At 49.3% G+C, this 21,729-nt stretch overlaps 1 protein-coding gene across 2 annotated transcripts in view; it reads right to left on the bottom strand.

Annotated features, from left to right (window-relative positions):
• Window positions 1-571: 571 nt before the first annotated feature.
• SMARCD3 (SWI/SNF related BAF chromatin remodeling complex subunit D3) overlaps window positions 572-21,729 on the bottom strand; it is a 160,384-nt gene continuing 139,226 nt past the window's right edge. For both annotated transcript variants that reach the window (XM_077809554.1, XM_077809555.1), the window contains exons 12-13: window positions 766-867; window positions 572-625 (exon numbers count right to left, since the gene is read on the bottom strand). In XM_077809554.1, coding sequence (XP_077665680.1) covers window positions 572-625; window positions 766-867 — 156 coding nt within the window. The remainder of the gene's footprint in view (window positions 626-765; window positions 868-21,729) is intronic.

The raw sequence follows: 21,729 nt of genomic DNA, 5'->3' as shown, positions 1-21,729 counted from the left end.
CATGGGGGAGGGCAGCCCCTTGGTCAGTTCCAGTTGGAATGGAAGCTGTGTTTGGGTAACTGAATGATTCCACAGCTGGTAGAACATTTTGTCCATTTTCAGGGAATTATCAGTGCAGAAAGTTGTCATAGGAGACTCTCAGATCACAGCTGAAACCATGAAGAATGAGAACTGCCTTTGTTTCTCCACATCCACAGTCTCCTGTAACATCTAGCATCCCCCCCCCCACCCATGAATATATGGTATAGTCCAATAAGTTTGTTGTGTAGTGTCTGAACTTTCTACTAAAACTCAATGATGCAAGTAGATGGATGAACATTTAATCCTTATTAATATGGACACCTCTATGGGGAATAGAAATCTTGCGCCCTCTCCGGCCTGGAATGGTTTGAGACACTCACATTAGCAGGATTTTCAGGGGTCACGCTAAAGCTGGTGTTGTGACTGGTGTTGCTGATGGCACATTCTTGTCCAGTCATTAAGCAAGTCCATGTGTAACAGTGAGCTAAGTAACACTTAGACGTCCACTGGCTCTAGGTTCATGATGCCAATGGGAGACTGTAAATAAAGTTTATGTGTTACGCACTCCCAGAGACTGTTCCAGTTCCTGCCGGCGCTGTTGGATCTGAAAGAATAAAAATTATAAGTCTGTACAATTCTGCAGATTCACACATTATCAATCAGCAGGCAGGAGGATTCACTCTGCCCATGCCCAGTTAGCCAGCATGCATGCCACAAGCAGGCTAAGTTACATTTCCTCCTTACCTTGCAGTAGAAATATCTGCTCACAGCCTCCTGGGACCAGGGCTCATGATAAAATTCAGCTCTACGCTCCTCCTCAGGGTTCCCAACCACATCAGTCATCACCTGTGACAAAGATGCAACAATTCCTTACCACATTTCTTATAATCTGCATGTAACCCTCCAACATACCTGGAGTCAAAGTGTCCCAGCAATGTCTACGTGGCTTCCTCACCAGCATTAAATTGTCAGGATCTTAACCAAAAATGCTTACTAAAGTGCTGTCTTTATCCAAAATCCATATCTCTCCTGAGCCCACTCCATTTCCCAACAGGGAAAGAACTGCTATGGAGAAAGTCAGTCAATTAATAAATTAGGAAAGGGGAGAAAACTGAAGGCTCAAAATTGGCCAAAAACTTGAGGTACTTTTTCAATATCTGCAAGAAAATATAAAAAGATTTGAACAATTAACGGGGAAAGAAAAATCTTAAAATGGTTGAGATTTTCAAAGCAGTGCAGGGGACTTTAAGTCATTAAAAGCAATGACCAAATCCCCTGCACTGCTTTGAAAAGCTGAGCAAATATAACTGTTGTTACAGAACAAGGCAGGGGACATTTAGTGCATTGCATATTGTCACTAATGCACAGAATCCATGCTATGCCCTGGCTTGTAAATAGTCACCTGGGAGGACCCCATCAGTGTGCAAAACCCCCAAGGGTTTACACTTTTCCATAAGGATAAGCTGCATGGTCTCAATGTCTCCTAGACTGTGATGCCAGGCTCCAGCCCTCCCACTTCTCACCTTAAGCTTTGCCCAGCTAGTCTGGCTAAAGCACATTCCTTTTAGGAGACTTTTACCCTCTTCAGAGATCAATGCACTTCAGCAAGTATCTGCTGCAGCTCCATGCAGCCTTCTCAAAAACAGACTAGGGTTTATTAGTCAACTGGGATACTCCTAGTTGCATCCTGGAACACAGCATCAGGAAGTTCTTTAAGTTAACACAGAGAAGCAAAGGATAAGGCTATGTCCAGACTTAAAAAACTAGTGTCACAGCTGCACCACTGTAGTGTTTCAGTGTAGACACTTACTACAGTGATGAGAGTTGGTCTTCCATCACTGTATGTAATCCACCTCCCTGAGAGGTGTTAGCTAGGTCAATGAAAGAATTCTTCCATCAACCTAGCACTCTCTACTCTGGGGATTAGGGTGTTTTAACTACGGCCTGGTCTACACTATGAGGTTAGGTCTAATTTAGCCATGTTAGGTTGATTTTATAAGGAATGCGCCTACACAACCAACCCCGTTCCGCCAACCTAAAGGGCTCTTAAAATGGATTGCTGTACTCCTCCCCAATGAGGGGAGTAGTGCTAAAATCAACTTTCCTGGGTCGAATTTGGGGTAATGTAGACGCAGCACTGTGCAATTTGATGGTATTGGCCTCCGGGAGCTATCCCAGAGTGCTCCAATGTGACCGCTCTGGACAGCACTTTCAACTCTGATACACTAGCCAGGTACACAGGAAAAGCACCGGGAACTTTTGAATTTCATTTCCTGTTTGAAGAAAAGGAGTACTTGTGGCACCTTAGAGACTAACAAATTTATTTGAGCATTTATTTGAGTCTCTAAGGTGCCACAAGTATTCCTTTTCTTTTTGCGGATACAGACTAACATGGCTGTTACTCTGAAACATTTCCTGTTTGGTCAGCGTGGCAAGCTCAGCAGAACAGGTGACCATGCAGTCCCAGAATTGCAAACGAGCTCCAGCATGGAGCGAACGAGAGACACTGGAGTGGATTGCTGTATGGGGAGAAGAATCTGTGCAGGCAGAACTCCAATCCACCAGAAGAAATGCTGATATATATACCAAAATTACACAGGGTATGGTGGACAGAGGCTACACCAGGGACACACAGCAGTGCCGCGTGAAAATTAAGGAGCTCAGGCAAGCCTAGCAAAAGACAAAGGAGGCAAACAGTAGCTCAGGGTCAGAACCCTAGACATGCCGCTTCTATGATCAGCTGCATGCCATTCTAGGGGGAGACCTAGACCCTACCACTACCCCATGACTGTCTGTGGACACCTGCAAGGTGGCAGCCTCACACAACATGGAGGAGGTTTTTGTGGATGAGGAAGAGGAGGAGGAAGAGAATGCGTAGCAGGTAAGTGGAGAATCTGTTCTCCCCAGCACCCAGGATCGTTTCATCATCCTGGAGCCAATACCTCCCAGGGCATATTGTTCCCAGACCCTGAAGGCGGAGAAGGCACCTCTGGTGAGTGCATATTTGTAACTAAACTATAGGTGTTAAAAGCAATTGTGTTTAATGTTTGATTTGCCCTGAACAATTGGGATGCATTTGCAGCCAGTACAGCTATAGGAAAAATCTGTTAATATGTCTGGGGATGTAGCAGGAATCCTCTAGGGACATCTCCATGAAGCTCTCCTGGAGGTACTCTGCAAGTCTTTGCAGAGGTTTCTGGGGAGGGCTGCCTTATTTCGTCCTCCGAGGTAGGACACTTTACCATGCCAAGCCAATAGCAAGTAGTCTGGAATCATTGCAGCACAAAGCATGGCAACGAATGGTCCTGGGTTTTGGTGGTGTTCATGCAACATTCGGTCTTTATCTTTCTGTGTCAGCCTCAGGAGAGTGATATCATTCACGGTCACCTGGTTGAAACAGGGGACTTTTTGTGAGGGAACAGTAATCCCCTCCTTGGTGATCCCTGGCACATTAGACCCCGGTCATGCTGGGCTGTTTGCACTTGGCTAAAAGAGATCATCCCGGAGAACAGCCATGCAGGGGGGAGGGGTGTGCTACACATCCACCCCAAAACTGCAGCCCCTCCTTTTAAACGGCAAATCCAACCGGCATTGGTTGCTATGGGAACGGAGGGTGCGCTGCAGTTTGAAACCATTCCCACACGTTATGAAAGCGGAAGAAGCCAACCCCACGTACCCTTTGGCTTACCATGGCTGCCTGGAAACAGAATTCTGTTGCCCAGCCATGTGTGATGTGTCACCATACTGGCAGGTGCTCAATATAAAAAGCAAAATGCGACCTTGTACCTAAAACACATGTGTTGTCTGCTGTGAATTGCTTGATTCACTGTGAAAGAGTCTCCCTTTTGTTCTCAGAAATGCATTTTCTTAAATTCTACTTTCCCTTTTCTCCCCCACTTCAGCTGAAAATGTTTCTATGCTCCCCGTATCAACTCCAACCCTGAGCAGATCAGAAGGTGAAAAAAACACACTTGCGATGATATGTTTTCAGAGTTCGTGCAGTCCTCCCGCACTGATAGGGCACAGCTGAATGTATGGAGGCATTCGTTGGCAGAGGCCAGGAAAGCATACAGATAGCGTGATCGGAACACACAGGAGGAGATGAATGAATGGATTCAGAACAACAGGGACTTTATTTCCTGTGCCAGCTGTGGTCAAAGGGGGCGGGACTGGCTTACAGTTCATTCACCACAGGGGGTGGCTTTGCATCAAGGACAAACACACACAACTGTCACACCGTAGCCTGGTCAGTCATGAAACTGTTTTTGAAAGCCTCTCTGATGCGCAGCGCACCTCGGTGTGCTCTTCTAATTGCCCTGGTGTCTGGCTGTTCAAAATTGGCCACCCGGTGATTTGCCTCAATCTTCCACCTCACCATAAACGTCTCCCCCTTACTCTCACAGATATTATGGAGCACACAGCAAGCAGCAATAACAATGGGAATATTGCTTTCGCTGAGGTCTAACCTACTCAGCAAACAGCACCAGTGCCCTTTTAAACATCCAAAGGCACATTCTACCACCATTCTGCACTTTCTCAGCCTATAGTTGAACTGCTCCTTACTGCTGTCCAGGCTGCCTGTGTACGGCTTCATGAGCCATGGGAGCGAGGGGTAGGCTGGGTCCCAAGGATAACTATTGGCATTTCAACATCCCCAACGGTAATTTTCTGGTCTGTGAAGAAAGTCCCTTCTTGCAGCTTTTCGAACAGCCTAGAGTTCCAAAAGACGTGAGTGTCATGCACCTTTCCTGACCATCCCACACTGATGTTGGTGAAACGGCTCTTGTGATCCACCAGTACTTGCAATACCATTGAGAAGTACTCCTTGCATAGAATCATAGAATATCAGGGTTGGAAGGGACCTCAGGAGGTCATCTAGTCCAACCCCCTGCTCAAAGCAGGACCAAGCCTGACCTTAAAAACCTCGAAGGAAGGAGATTCCACCACCTTCCTAGGTAAGTTTATGCACTTACATAAGTTTATGCACTTCCACTTCCACAGGGCGATTGCCACTCGCTTCTCAACTGTCAGGGCAGGTCTCATCTTGGTATTCCTGTGATTCAGGGTGGGGGAAAGCAACTCACAAAGTTCCATGAAAGTGGCCTTACACATGTGAAAGTTTTGCAGCCACTGGGAATCATCCCATACCTGCAACACTATGCAGTCCCACCAGTCTGTGCTTGTTTGCCAGGCCCAGAATTGGCGTTCCACTATATCAACATGCCCCAAAGCTGCCATGATATCCCAATTGCCACATCCCGTGCTTTCAGGAACGTCTGTGTCCATGTCCTCCTCATAATCTTCCTCGTGCTGGCGGCTCCGAGCTAGTCTCTGCACATAGTGGAGGATAATGTGAGAAGTGTTTACAATGCTCACAAAAGCAGTGTGCAGCTGAGCGGGCTCCATGCTTGCCATGCTACGGTGTCTGCACGGATAACACAGGAAAAAAGGTGCGAAACGATTGTTTGCCGTTGCTTTCAAGGAGGGAGGGAGGGGAGACTGACGATATGTACCCAAAATCACCCATGACAATATTTTTGCCCCATCAGGCATTGGGAGCTTAACCCAGAATTCCAATGGGCAGTGGAGACTGTGGGATAGCTACCCACAGTGCACCACTCCTTGAGTCTATGCTAGCCACGGTATTGAGGACGCACTCCGTCGACCTAATGTGCTTAGTGGGGACACGGATGATCGACTGTATAAAACGGCTTACTAAAGATAGACTTCTATAAAATCGACCTAATTTCATAGTGTAGACATGCCCTTTGTCTCTCCCTCAGGAATATGGATTTTTCACACCTCTGAGAGACATAGCTATGCTGGTGTAGCTCTTCACTGTAGACCAGCCCTAGGACAGATTTTAGACTGGCCAACATCAGGGCTCCCTTGAGCCATGCTGCTGTAGGAACCATTTTGCTTCCTTTCTTTGTCTCTGTTCCTTTGTCTTAGTCTCAGTTGAAAGCTCCTGTGTCTTTGTGAGGCCAGTTCTTAACACAGATACCTGACATCTCTTGTTTTTAAGAACATAACAACGGTCACACTGGGTCAGACCAATGGTGCATCTAGCCCAGTATCCTGTCTTCTGACAGTGGCCAATACCAGATGCCTCAGGGGAAATGAACAGAACAGGTAATCATCAAGTGATCCATCCTATCTCCTATTCCTGGCAAACAGAGGCTAGGGACACCATCCCTGCTCACCCTGACTAATAGCCATTGATGGACCTATCCTCCATGAACTTATCTAGTTCTTTTTTTGAACCCTGTTACAGTCTTGGCCTTCACAACATCCTCTGGCAAAGAGTTCCACAGGTTGACTGTGCATTATGCGAAAAAATACTTCCTTTTGTTTGTTTTAAACCTGCTGCCTATTAATTTCATTTAGTGACCCCTAGTTCTTGTGTTATGAGAAGGAGTAAATAACATTTCCTTATTTATTTTCTCCACACCAGTCATGATTTTATAGACCTCTATCGTAGCCCCCCTTAGTTGTCTCTTTTCCAAGCTGACAAGTCCCAGTTTTATTAATCGCTCCTCAAATGGCAGCCGTTCCATAACCCTAATCATCTTTGTTGCCCTTTTCTGAACCTTTTCCAATTCCAATATATCTTTTTTGAGATGGAGTGACCACATCTGCATGCAGTATTCAAGATGTGGGCGTACCATGGATTTATAGAGTGGCAATATGATATTTTCTGTCTTATTATCTATCCCTTTCTTAATGATACCCAACATTCTGTTCACTTTTTTGACTGCTGCTGCACATTGAGTGGATGTTTTCAGAGAATTATCCATAATGACTCCAAGATCTCTTTCTTGAGTGGTAATGGTTAATTTAGACCTCGTCATTTTATATGTATAGTTGGGATTATGTTTTCCATATGCATTACTTTGCATTTAACAACACTGAATTTCATCTGCCATTTTGTTGCCCAGTCAGCCAGTTTTGAGAGATCCTTTTGTAGCGCTTTGCAGTCTGCCTGGGACTTAACTACCTTGAGTAGTTTTATATGATCTGCAAATTTTGCCACCTCACTGTTTGTCCCTTCTTTACAGATCATTTATGAATATGTTGAATAGGACTGGTCCCAGTACTGACCCCTGAGGGACACCACTATTTACCTCTCTCCATTCTAAAAACTGAACATTTATTCCTACCCTTTTTTTCTTATCTTTTAACCAGTTATCGATCCATGAGAGGATCTTCCCTCTTATCCCACGACAGCTTATTTTGCTTAAGAGCCTTTGGTGAGGCCCAGGTGGCCACTCTGTAAATATCATGCCACGGGACATCTGCTAAGAAGGCTGACATAGCAGCATGTACCCCTGTGGAGTAAGCTGCGATTTCCAGGGGTGTGTGTGAGTGTGTTATGGGAGAGTGTGTAGCAGTCCACAATGCAGCGAGAAATCTGTTTGGAAAGTTGTTGTGACGAAACGGTGCAGCTGTGGCAACACTCTGGAATAGCTCTAAAGAACTGGGGGAGGCCTGGAAGTTGCAGGTGTGCTGGAGGTAAAAGGCCAATGCCCGGTGGACCTCTATGGTGTGAAAAGCACATTCCCAGGGAGAGACTTAGTTTAGGGTAGAAGGTAGGGAGACGCATGCACTGGTTGAGGTGAACCAGGGAGGCAACCTTGGGGAGGAATTTGGGATGGAGATGGAGGGAGACCTTGTCCTTGTGAAAAACTGTAAAGGGAGGGTCTGCCATCATGGCCGCCAGTTTGCTAACTCTCCTCGCAGAGGTGATGGTGACCAAAAAGATCACCTTCATGGAAAGATGAGCCAGGGAGCAAGTCACGAGTGGTTCAAAGAGCAGCTTGGTGAGTGTGGAGAGGATGAGGTTAAGGTCCCAGGAAGGAGTAGACTTCCGGACAGCAGGGAAGGCATGGAAAAGGCTGCGAAGAAAGTGGGAGGTAGTTGGGTGAGTGAAGACAGAGGAAACCATCCACAGGAGGAAGAAAGGCACTGAGCGATGCCAGATGGATGTGAAAGGAGGAGTGGGTGAGGCCCGACTGGCAAAGATGGAGGAGGTAATACAGAATGACGGGAATGGAAATGGAGTCCAGATGGAGCCATCAGCGCCGCACTCAGGTAGTAAAATGAAGCCATTTGGCTTGGTAACAGACCCTAGTAGATGAATGGCGACTATGGGTAAGGATGCCACGAACAGGAGAGGAGCATACATTGTCTACGCATAAACCCCATCCAAATAAACCGGACCCTCGCTATAACACACACCTATATAGCGCAAATTCGCATATAACACAGTCATGGACCTGGATCCCAAATTTAATTATTTTAATTGCAATTTATTTTAACGCAGTCCCCGCGTTAACGTGGTACCGCACATGGATCCCTAATCCTGCATTCTAGCGAGGGTCTGGTGTACCAGGCCATAAGATAGATAGGGCCTGGGTTGGGATGATGCAGATGGCCTAGAGGAGATCTGGAATGTCTGGGAGATGGCTCGAAGGGTGAATGGAGAGGTGGACGAGAGCCATGTAGCAATACTGGCGAGGCCAGGACGGGGCTGTGAGGAGAAGAGTCCTGTGATCGCGCTGCACCTTGCAAAGGACTTGGGGAATAGGGGTGAAGGTGTAGCAGAAGTCGGGGATCCAGGGAATGAGGCGGTCACTGCCCTGGGAGCCCGGGCCAAGGGCTCCCGTGGAGCAAAAGAAGGGAAGCTTGTGATTCTCTGCTGTGTCAAAGAAGTCCCAAATCGGCGTGCCCCACAGGTGGAAGAGGAACTGGAGAGTGGGGTTGTGACGTTCCCACTCGTGGCTGGCATGGAAGGGGCAGCTGAGCATATCTGCCAAGGAGTTTCTGATACCTGGAAGGTGAACAGCCTGCAGCGTGATGTTGTGCCGGAGATACAAGTTTCACAGGAGGATGGCTTCTGAACAAAGGGGGGGGGATCAGGTTCTGCCCTGTTTATTGATATAGATAACTGCTGTCATGTTGTTGGACATGAGTTGCACATGGTGAGATCAAAGGAGGGGCAGGAAGGCCCAACAGGCAAGCTGGACAGCCCGCAGCTCCAGGATGTTGATATGTATCTGCAGGGCTGGCTCTAAGATTTTTGCAGCTCCAAGCAAAAAAAATTTTGGGCACTCCTGCTTTTTTTTTGTGCCCTCCTGCCCCCGGCTCTGCCCCAACTCCGCCCCTTCCCAACTCCTTCCCCAAATCCCCAGCCCTGCCTCCTCCCCTGGGTGTGCTGCATTCCCCCCCTCACTGCTTCCTGCGGCTCCCCCACACAACCTCCCACCCTAGCTCACCTCCGCTCCACCTGCTCCCCTGAATATGCTGCCTCTCCGCTTCTCCCCGCTCCCTCTCAGGCGAGGGAGAGGCAGCGTTCAGGGGAGCAGGTGGAGTGGAGGTGAGCGAGGGTCGGGGAGAGCACAGGAAGTAATGGGGGGGGTAGAGGAACCACTCCCCAACCCCCCAACCCCCCAACCCAGCTCACCTCCACTCCACCACCATCGCCTCCCCTGAGCGCGCCGCCACTCGGCTTCTCCTCCCTCCCTCCCAGGCTTGCCACACGAAACAGCTGTTTCACGTGGCAAGCCTGGGAGGGAGGGGGGAGAAGCGGAGAGGCAGCGGCGTGCTCAGGGGAGCAGGCGGAGGCGAGCTGGGGTGGCGGGGGCACATTTCTAGGGGCGGCATGGCTGGTGCCAAAATGCCACCCCAGAAATGTGCTGCCCCAAGCACCTGCTTGTTTTGCTGGTGCCTAGAGCCGGCCCTGTGTATCTGTGCCTCCTTGGGTGACCAGAGGACTGATGAGTGAGGCATCCATTGTGAAGGTAAGGTGGGGCATGGGAAGTGTGAAAGGGACACAGGCTAAGACCATGGACGGTTGCAGGCTAAGACCATGGACGGTTGCACCACCAGGTGAGAGAAGTGAGAAATGACTGGGGAATGAGGACCCATTTGCTGAGGTGGTCGGACTGCAGGTTTTAGACGGAGCGGAGCAACATCTGAAGGTAGGGCACATGGAGATGGGCGTATGGGGTAACGGAGGTGGAGGCTGCCATATGCCCTAGAAGGGATAGGCAGTGACAGATGTGTGTGCGCGGGCGGCAGCAGATCTGTGTGATGAGGGTGGTGAGAACAGGGAAGTGGTCCAAGGGAAGGAACACATAAGTCACAACAGAGTCCAGGGGAGCACCTATAAAGGTGAGGGAGTGGGTAGGGGTGAGGATCAACTTTTCCTCTATACAAATACCTAGGGTGCTAAAAAGGGCACACAAGGTCCAAATAATGGTAAGGAGGCGGGGCTGGGAGGACACCACCAGGAGCCAATTGTCCAGGTATGGAAACACCACGTGACACAAGTGGTGCATGTGAGCTGACACAACAGCGAAGACCTTTGTGAAGACATGGGGGGTGGTAACGATCCTGAAAGGGAGGACCTGGAACTGGTAGTGAGAGCGATCTTTCATGAGGCGGAGGAACTTGTGACGAGTAGCGTGGATGTCGATATGGAAATATGTGTCCTTCATATCAAGAGCCACGAACAAGGCTCCATAGAAAAGGGAGGGGATACTTGAAAACATACATAAGAACTGCCATACTGGGTCAAGACCAAAGGTCCATCTAATAATGATGGGGAGGGTGACCATCAGGGAAAAAACGGGCACTCACCTTCTCGTAACTGTTGTTCTTCAAGATGTGTTGTTCATATCCATTCCAATCAGATGTACGCGCGCCGCATGCAAGCCAGCCGTAAGATTTTTCCCTTAGCAGCGTCCTTAGGGTCAGTCTGGGCTCCCCCTGGAGTCACGCCTTCATGGCGCCCAATATAGGGCCCTGCTGACTCCCCACCCCTCAGTTTCTTCTTGCTGGCTGCTCTGACAGAGGGGTAGGAGGGTGGCTATTGGAATGGACATGAACAACACATCTTGAAGAACAACAGTTAGGAGAAGGTGAGTGCTGCTGAGGAGGCCTGAGCCCTGGTGGAGTGCGCCAAGTCGTAACACTCCTGAATGCATGACAGGATCCACGACAAGATACGTTGTGATGAGACAGGGAGGCCTTTCATTCTATCTGCCACTGCTACGAATAACTGGACAGACTTTTGGAATGGCTTCGCTCTCGATATAGAAGGCTAGCGCCCTGCAGACATCCAATGAGTGGAGCCTCTGCTCTCTGCCACTGGAATGTGGCTTAGGATAGAATACTGGGAGGAAGATGTCCTGGTTGATGTGAAACTGGGAGACAACCTTAGGAAGAAAAGCCAGGTGAGGCCTGAGCTGAACCTTGTCCTTATGGAATACTGTGTAAGGGGGCTCTGATGTAAGGGCCCTGAGCTCCGACACTCTTCTAGCTGAGGTTATCGCCACTAGAAACGCCACCTTGTATGACAGATAAAGCAGGAAGCATGTCGCCAGTGGTTCAAATGGTGGACCTGTAAGTCTGGAAAGGACTAGCTTAATGTCCCAAGCCGGTATAGGCTGTTGCACTTGCGAGTAGAGTCTGTCGAGACCTTTAAGGAAATGGCTGACCATCGGGTTCGCGAAGACTGAGTAGCTGTCTGCGCCCCGATGGAAGGTGGAGATGGTGGCCAAGTGGACCTTATTGATGACGTTGACAGTGCCTGTTGCTTCAGATGCAGGAGGTAGTCCAGTATAAATAGCACTGCAGCGAGCGGCGGCGACTGATGGTGCGGCTCCTACCGGACGGAGAACCTCTTCCACGTGGCAAGGTACGTCACCCTTGTGGAGGGCTTTCTACTGCCCAGGAGAACTTGCCTGACTTGATCAGAGCAGGACAGCTCCACCGCGTTCAGCTATGGAGCTTCCACACTGTGAGGTGGAGCGACTCGAGGTTTGGGTGCCAGAGGTGGCCGTGATCCTGCGTGATTAGGTCCTGGAGAAGTGGTAGGGTGACCGGAGTTGCCACGGACATTTCTAGGAGCAATATGAACTAGAGCTGGCATGGCCATGCTGGGGCTATCAATATCACTAGGGCTCAGTCCCTGTGGATCTTGAGAAGCACCTTGTGAACTAAAGAAACCGGCAGTAACGCATATAGGAGACAGCCTCCCCATGGAAGTAGGAACGCATCCGCAGTGGAGCCTGGGCTGTGATTCAGGAAGGAGCAAAATAGCTGACAGTTCCTGTTGCGTCGTTTGGTGAACAGGTCTGTATGGGGAAAGCCCCAGAGATGGAAGATTGAGCTCACTATGTTCAGCCGGAGGGACCACTTGTGGCCGTGAAAAGAGCAGCTGAGACTGTGCGCCAGCTCATTCTGTATCCCAGGGAGATATCATGCTTGCAGGTGTATCAAGTGCTCTACACAGAAGTCCCACAGCATAAGGGCTTCTTGGTACAGGGGAGAGGAGTGTGCACCCCCCTGTTTGTTGATATAGAACATTGTCGTGGTGTTGTCCGTGAGGACTGACACACATCTCCCTGATATATAGATTCTGAAAGCCTGGCACGCCAGGTGCACTGCTCTCAGTTCTCTGACACTGATATGCAGAGCGAGGTCCACCTGAGACCAGAGGCCTTGTGTCCTGGGGTCTCTCAAATGTGCCCCCCATCCCAGATCCGACACATCTGTCACTAATGAGAGGGATGGCTGGGGGCTGGTGAAGGGTATAGAATCATAGAATCATAGAATCATAGAATATCAGGGTTGGAAGAGACCCCTGAAGGTCATCTAGTCCAACCCCCTGCTCGAAGCAGGACCAATTCCCAGTTAAATCATCCCAGCCAGGGCTTTGTCAAGCCTGACCTTAAAAACTTCCAAGGAAGGAGATTCCACCACCTCCCTAGGCAACGCATTCCAGTGTTTCACCACCCTCTTAGTGAAAAAGTTTTTCCTAATATCCAATCTAAACCTCCCCCAATGCAACTTGAGGCCATTACTCCTCGTTCTGTCATCTGCTACCATTGAGAACAGTCTAGAGCCATCCTCTTTGGAACCCCCTTTCAGGTAGTTGAAAGCAGCTATCAAATCCCCCCTCATTCTTCTCTTCTGCAGGCTAAACAATCCCAGCTCCCTCAGCCTCTCCTCATAAGTCATGTGTTCTAGACCCCTAATCATTTTTGTTGCCCTTCGCTGGACTCTCTCCAATTTATCCACATCCTTCTTGTAGTGTGGGGCCCAAAACTGGACACAGTACTCCAGATGAGGCCTCACCAATGTCGAATAGAGGGGGACGATCACGTCCCTCGATCTGCTCGCTATGCCCCTACGTATACATCCCAAAATGCCATTGGCCTTCTTGGCAACAAGGGCACACTGCTGACTCATATCCAGCTTCTCGTCCACTGTCACCCCTAGGTCCTTTTCCGCAGAACTGCTGCCTAGCCATTCGGTCCCTAGTCTGTAGCGGTGCATTGGATTCTTCCGTCCTAAGTGCAGGACCCTGCACTTATCCTTATTGAACCTCATCAGATTTCTTTTGGCCCAATCCTCCAATTTGTCTAGGTCCTTCTGTATCCTATCCCTCCCCTCCAGCGTATCTACCACTCCTCCCAGTTTAGTATCGTCCACAAATTTGCTGAGAGTGCAATCCACACCATCCTCCAGATCATTTATGAAGATATTGAACAAAACCGGCCCCAGGACCGACCCCTGGGGCACTCCACTTGACACCGGCTGCCAACTAGACATGGAGCCATTGATCACTACCCGTTGAGCCCCACAATCTAGCCAGCTTTCTACCCACCCTATAGTGCATTCATCCAGCCCATACTTCCTTAACTTGCTGACAAGAATACTGTGGGAGACCATGTCAAAAGCTTTGCTAAAGTCAAGAAACAATACATCCACTGCTTTCCCTTCATCCACAGAACCAGTAATCTCATCATAAAAGGCGATTAGATTAGTCAGGCATGACCTTCCCTTGGTGAATCCATGCTGGCTGTTCCTGATCACTTTCCTCTCATGCAAGTACTTCAAGATTGATTCTTTGAGGACCTGCTCCATGATTTTTCCAGGGACTGAGGTGAGGCTGACTGGCCTGTAGTTCCCAGGATCCTCCTTCTTCCCTTTTTTAAAGATTGGCACTACATTAGCCTTTTTCCAGTCATCCGGGACTTCCCCGGTTCGCCACGAGTTTTCAAAGATAATGGCCAAAGGCTCTGCAATCACATCCGCCAATTCCTTCAGCACTCTCGGATGCAACTCGTCCGGCCCCATGGACTTGTGCACGTCCAGCTTTTCTAAATAGTCCCTAACCACCTCTATCTCCACAGAGGGCTGGCCATCTCTTCCCCATTTTGTGATGCCCAGCGTAGCAGTCTGGGAGCTGACCTTGTTAGTGAAAACAGAGGCAAAAAAAGCATTGAGTACATTAGCTTTTTCCACATCCTCTGTCACTAGGTTGCCTCCCTCATTCAGTAAGGGGCCCACACTTTCCTTGGCTTTCTTCTTGTTGCCAACATACCTGAAGAAACCCTTCTTGTTACTCTTGACATCTCTCGCTAGCTGCAGCTCCAGGTGCGATTTGGCCCTCCTGATTTCATTCCTACATGCCCGAGCAATATTTTTATACTCTTCCCTGGTCATATGTCCAACCTTCCACTTCTTGTAAGCTTCTTTTTTATGTTTAAGATCCGCTAGGATTTCACCGTTAAGCCAAGCTGGTCGCCTGCCATATTTACTATTCTTTCGACTCATTGGGATGGTTTGTCCCTGTAACCTCAACAGGGATTCCTTGAAATACAGCCAGCTCTCCTGGACTCCTTTCCCCTTCAAGTTAGTCCCCCAGGGGATCCTGGCCATCCGTTCCCTGAGGGAGTCGAAGTCTGCTTTCCTGAAGTCCAGGGTCCGTATCCTGCTGCTTACCTTTCTTCCCTGCGTCAGGATCCTGAACTCAACCAACTCATGGTCACTGCCTCCCAGATTCCCATCCACTTTTGCTTCCCCCACTAATTCTACCCGGTTTGTGAGCAGCAGGTCAAGAAAAGCGCCCCCCCTAGTTGGCTCCTCTAGCACTTGCACCAGGAAATTGTCCCCTACGCTTTCCAAAAACTTCCTGGATTGTCTATGCACCGCAGTATTGCTCTCCCAGCAGATATCAGGAAAATTAAAGTCACCCATGAGAATCAGGGCATGCGATCTAGTAGCTTCCGTGAGCTGCCGGAAGAAAGCCTCATCTACCTCATCCCCCTGGTCCGGTGGTCTATAGCAGACTCCCACCACTACATCACTCTTGTTGCACACACTTCTAAACTTAATCCAGAGACACTCAGGTTTTTCTACAGTTTCGTACCGGAGCTCTGAGCAGTCATACTGCTCCCTTACATACAGTGCTACTCCCCCACCTTTTCTGCCCTGCCTGTCCTTCCTGAACAGTTTATAACCATCCATGACAGTACTCCAGTCATGTGAGTTATCCCACCAAGTCTCTGTGATTCCAATCACATCATAGTTCCTTGACATCACCAGGACCTCCAGTTCTCCCTGCTTGTTTCCAAGGCTTTGTGCATTCGTATATAAGCACTATAAGGGTACTCCTGCACAAACTACCTGTGGGTTGAGCCACCACAGAAGGGAGTCTCATATTGGGCAAGGCACGGTTACAATGCTGTCCAAAGCGTCTCAAGCTGGTCAATATACTGATGCTAGCCATGACTGGAGCGGGCGAAGCCTGAGTCTGGCATGCTGTACTACGTAGGTACAAGTGGCCATATGCCCCAGAAGTTTCAGGCATTTCCTTGCTGTAGTGGTGGGGAACTGCCTGAGGCTCCGTACAACGTCGCCCAGTGACTGAAATCTGGCTTCTGGGAGGTATGCCCTGGCTTGAGTCGAGTCTAGCACTGCCCCTATAAACTCTATCTTCCACACTGGGGACAGTGTCGACTTGGCCTCGTTTAGGAGACCCAGTTTGACGAACGTCCTTCTTATGAAGCCGACCTGCTCTTCCACTTGAGATCTGGAGTGGCCTTTGACCAGCCAGTTGTCGAGGCAAGGGAACACCTGGTACCTGCCACTTGCGCAGGAACACCACGATGACTGCCATGCACTTGGTGAACACCTGAGGTGCTGCTGACAGGCCAAATGGGAGGACAGTAAACTGATAGTGGCTGTTGTTCACCACAAACCTGAGGTACCTTCTGTGAGGTGGAATTATCACTATGTGAAAGTACGCCTCATAGAATCATAGAATATCAAGGTTGGAAGGGACCTCAGGAAGTCATCTAGTCCAACTCCTTGCTCAAAGCAGGCCCTAATCCCCAACTAAATCATCCCAGCCAAGGCTTTGTCAAACCTGACCTTAAAAACCTCAAAGGAAGGAGATTCCACCACCTCCCTAGGTAACCCATTCCAGTGCTTCACCACCCTCCTAGTGAAAAAGTTTTTCCTAATATCCAATCTAAACTTCCCCCACTGTAACTTGAGACCATTACTCCTTGTTCTATCATCTAGTACCACTGAGAACAGTCTAGATCCATCCTCTTTGGAACCCCTTTTCAGGTAGCTGAAAGCAGCTATCAAATCCCCCCTCATTCTTCTCTTCTGCAGACTAAATAATCCCAGTTCCCTCAGCCTCTCCTCATAAGTCATGTGCTCCAGGCCCCCTAATCATTTTTGTTGCCCTCCGCTGGACTCTTTCCAATTTGTCCATATCCTTCTTGAAGTGTGGGGCCCAAAATTGGACACAGTACTCCAGATGAGGCCTCACCAATGTTGAATAGAGGGGAATGATCACGTCCCTCAATCTGCTGGCAATTTTCCTACTTATACAGCCCAAAATGCCGTTAGCCTTCTTGGCAACAAGGGCACACTGTTGACTCATATCCAGCTTCTCATCCACCTTAACCCCTAGGTCCTTTTCTGCAGAACTGCTGCCTAGCCACTTGATCCCTAGTCTATAGCAGTGCATGGGATTCTTCCTTCCTAAGTGCAGGACTCTGCACTTGTCCTTCAAGTCGAGGGCGACATACCAGTCTCCTGGATCCAATAAGGGGATAATGGAGGCCAAAGAGACCATGCAGAACCTGAGTTTCTTGAAGAACTTGTTGAGTTCCCGCAGGACCAGGATGGGCCTGAGGCCACCCTTGGCTTTTGGTATTAGGAAATACTGGGTGTAGAAGCCCTTGCACCTTTGCTCCTGAGGAACCTCTTCCACTGTCCCTACAAAGAGGAGTGAGTGCACTTCCTGTATGAAAAGTTGCTCATGAGAGGGGTCCCTGAAAAGGGATGGGGAAAGGGGGTGGAAGGGTGGGAGGGCAAAGAATAGGATGGAATATCCCCTTTCTACCGTGCGGAGCACCCAGCAGTCCGAGGTGATACGGGACCAAGCATGGTAGAAAGGGGACAGTCGGGACGAAAAGGTAAGAGAGGATAGATCCACTTGTAGTACTGGTGGTCTGGGGCCTGGTGGAGGCTTGAGCTGGCCCAAGCTCTGGCCTGAGGAGGGATGTTGTCTCCTTCTACCGCTCCTATTCCTCCTACGAGTAGTGTCCTGGCAGTTCTGAGGTTGGTGGAACCTGGAGGGAGGCTGTGGTCGGAAATGCCTACGTTGAGTGGCTGGTGTATGCAGCCCCAAAGATCTAAGGGTGGCCCTTGAATCTTTCAGACTATGGAGTCTCTTATCCATCTTATCAGAAAAGAGGGCCAAACCCTCAAAGGGGAGGTCCTGGATAGTTTGCTGGACCTCATGGGGCAGACCAGAGACCTGCAACCAGGAACCCCTCCTCATTACAACCCCCCTGGCCATTGTGCATGAGGCTGCATCTGCTGCGTCCAATGCTGCCTGTAGGGAAGCTCGGGAGACCAGCTTCCCTCCTCCACCAATGCCTAGAACTCTGAGCGAGAGTCCTGCAGCAGCAGCTCCGCAATCTTGGCCATTGCAGCGCAGGTGTTGTGTGTGTATCTGATCACAATGGCCTGTTGATTTGCAATGTGGAGCTGTAGTCCCCCAATGGAATAGACCTTCCTGCCGAAAAGGTCAAGTCTTTTTAGAATCATAGAATCATAGAATATCAGGGTTGGAAGGGACCCCTGAAGGTCATCTAGTCCAACCCCCTGCTCGAAGCAGGACCAATTCCCAGTTAAATCATCCCAGCCAGGGCTTTGTCAAGCCTGACCTTAAAAACCTCTAAGGAAGGAGATTCTACCACCTCCCTAGGCAACGCATTCCAGTGTTTCACCACCCTCTTAGTGAAAAAGTTTTTCCTAATATCCAACCTAAACCTCCCCCACTGCAACTTGAGACCATTGCTCCTCGTTCTGTCATCTGCTACCATTGAGAACAGTCTAGAGCCATCCTCTTTGGAACCCCCTTTCAGGTAGTTGAAAGCAGCTATCAAATCCCCCCTCATTCTTCTCTTCTGCAGGCTAAACAATCCCAGCTCCCTCAGCCTCTCCTCATAAGTCATGTGTTCTAGACCCCTAATCATTTTTGTTGCCCTCCGCTGGACTCTCTCCAATTTATCCACATCCTTCTTGTAGTGTGGGGCCCAAAACTGGACACAGTACTCCAGATGAGGCCTCACCAATGTCCAATAGAGGGGAACGATCACGTCCCTCCATCTGCTCGTTATGCCCCTACTTATACATCCCAAAATGCCATTGGCCTTCTTGGCAACAAGGGCACACTGCTGACTCATATCCAGCTTCTCGTCCACTGTCACCCCTAGGTCCTTTTCCACAGAACTGCTGCCTAGCCATTCGGTCCCTAGTCTGTAGCGGTGCATTGGATTCTTCCATCCTAAGTGCAGGACCCTGCACTTATCCTTATTGAACCTCATCAGATTTCTTTTGGCCCAATCCTCCAATTTGTCTAGGTCCTTCTGTATCCTATCCCTCCCCTCCAGCGTATCTACCACTCCTCCCAGTTTAGTATAATCCGCAAATTTGCTGAGAGTGCAATCCACACCATCCTCCAGATCATTTATGAAGATATTGAACAAAACTGGCCCCAGGACCGACCCTTGGGGCACTCCACTTGATACCGGCTGCCAACTAGACATGGAGCCATTGATCACTACCCGTTGAGCCCCACAATCTAGCCAGCTTTCTACCCACCTTATAGTGCATTCATCCAGCCCATACTTCCTTAACTTGCTGACAAGAATACTGTGGGAGACCGTGTCAAAAGCTTTGCTAAAGTCAAGAAACAATACATCCACTGCTTTCCCTTCATCCACAGAACCAGTAATCTCATCATAAAAGGCGATTAGATTAGTCAGGCATGACCTTCCCTTGGTGAATCCATGCTGGCTGTTCCTGATCACTTTCCTCTCATGCAAGTACTTCAAGATTGATTCTTTGAGGACCTGCTCCATGATTTTTCCAGGGACTGAGGTGAGGCTGACTGGCCTGTAGTTCCCAGGATCCTCCTTCTTCCCTTTTTTAAAGATTGGCACTACATTAGCCTTTTTCCAGTCATCCGGGACTTCCCCGGTTCGCCACGAGTTTTCAAAGATAATGGCCAATGGCTCTGCAATCACATCCGCCAATTCCTTCAGCACTCTCGGATGCAACTCGTCCGGCCCCATGGACTTGTGCACATCCAGCTTTTCTAAATAGTCCCTAACCACCTCTATCTCCACAGAGGGCTGGCCATCTCTTCCCCATTTTGTGATGCCCAGCGCAGCAGTCTGGGAGCTGACCTTGTTAGTGAAAACAGAGGCAAAAAAAGCATTGAGTACATTAGCTTTTTCCACATCCTCTGTCACTAGGTTGCCTCCCTCATTCAGTAAGGGGCCCACACTTTCCTTGGCTTTCTTCTTGTTGCCAACATACCTGAAAAAACCCTTCTTGTTACTCTTGACATCTCTCGCTAGCTGCAGCTCCAGGTGCGATTTGGCCCTCCTGATTTCATTCCTATATGCCCGAGCAATATTTTTATACTCTTCCCTGGTCATATGTCCAACCTTCCACTTCTTCCTCTTTTTGCCTCCCTATTCTTAGGGGAGAGGCCCTGGTAGCCCTGGCGCTCTCGCTGATTGGCTGCATCAACCACCAGGGAGTTGGGGAGTGGGTGGGTGTATAAATGTTCATATCCCTTAGAAGGGACAAAGTACTGCCTCTCATTCCTCTTAGCCATAGGGGCCAGAGATGTAGTGGTCTGCCATCTGTCTCTGTAATCGTCTTTATTAAGGGAAATGTGATAAGAGAGGGACCGGAGGGTGCAAGGATGTTGACGACTGGCTTGGAACCCTGTTATCATCCAGAGCTGGGGCTGTCGATGTCCCCGCCAGGGTTCATCTGGAGAGGATGAGGAAGAGAGGCTTGGCAGTGGACCCTGCTCACTCCCTTCAGCGCCCTGTACATCTTGCAGCACAAAGCTTGTGGTGCTGGGCCCACCGGGGGCGGAAACATCGGTGCCGAGGCAGGCGGTGCCAAAGTTGTTGATTCTGGCGGTGCGGATATCCTTGACACCAGAGGTATCGATGCTGTAGCCGCCAATGGTGCCGCTGACGGAAGGGTCAAAGGGGGCAACAGCGGTGTCGGCACTTCTGTCAGCGGTGCCACTGCCAGCAGTGCTGGCGTTGCCTGTGGTGGGGCAAAGGACACTGAGGACACAGACCTGGACCTGTCCCTGGCGATACTCCCAGGGTGTCCAAAAGGGCCACTGTGTCAAAGGCTGCCACTGCGGAGGCCACAGTGCCGGGTAGGGCTGGTGGTCATGGCAGGATCTGGACCTCCTGCCCCTGGTCCTATTGGAATGATAGGACTCTACTTCCGACTCCGAGGTCTCAGAGTAGGAGGACCATGGAGGAGCAGTACTCTGGGCTGCCAGAGAGCGGTGCCAAGATGTCAGGGACCGGTGTGGATCCCCTGAGTGGGTGGGCTGTGCCAGGGAGAGTTGCGCCAGAGATGGGGATCGGCGCACCATCAGCGCTGGTTTGCCCTTTGATTGAAACTGGGTGTGAGGTTGCACTCCATATGATTTTATGAAAATATGCTGTAACTGGAGTATGCTTCATGCAAAAGGTCTCTTGTAAGGTATCATTACAAAGCTTATGATCTACTGAGTGTGGTCATCCTATTTGTATAAATGTATCATTCTTGTATTTGAAACTAGAAATATGAAATATAACTCTGAGCTCCTACTGTAATTATGCAAAGTGTGGGCTCTTAATGGTGGTTTGGAATCTTGATGGCTCCCATAAACTAGGACAATTGGTTGTAAATGGCTCTGTTTACTTGCAAGCCTTCCTGTGAGTCAGGCCAGGAAGAATTAAGGCTTGGGATATCACAGGACATGTGACCATGTCACCTGGTACTGGAATCTTAAACCTGGTGCTTTTCCATTTAGAAGGAGGGGCGGGGACCCAGAGAGACAAAAGATTCCCGCCTTGTGCCAAAGCTATATAAGGGGGTGGAACAAAACCAAGGGGGCTACAGTCATGAGAAATCCCTTAGCTACCACCTGAGCTGGAAAAAAGACTGTACCAGGGGAAAGGATTGGGCCCAGACTAGGAAGGAGTCCAGTCTGTGAAAGAAGCTTATTGGAACATCTCTGAGGGTGAGATTTTATCTGTAATCAGTTTCTTAATGTATTAGGCTTAGACTTGCGTGTTTTGTTTTATTTTGCATGGTAACTTACTTTGTTCTGTCTGTTATTACTTGGAACCACTTAAATCCTACTTTTTATACTTAATAAAATCACTTTTGCTTATTATTGAACCCAGAGTTAGTAATTAATTCCTGGGGGAGCAAACAGCTGTGCATATCTCTCTATCTGTGTCATAGAGGGCGGACAATTTATTAGTTTACCCTGTAAAAGCTTTATACAGAGTA

Source organism: Eretmochelys imbricata, chromosome 2, assembly GCF_965152235.1.
Source record: "Eretmochelys imbricata isolate rEreImb1 chromosome 2, rEreImb1.hap1, whole genome shotgun sequence".
Classification (NCBI taxonomy): Eukaryota; Metazoa; Chordata; order Testudines; family Cheloniidae; genus Eretmochelys; species Eretmochelys imbricata.
The sequence above is the reverse complement of the archived record's forward strand: the minus strand, read 5'-3'. Positions and strand labels throughout refer to the sequence as shown.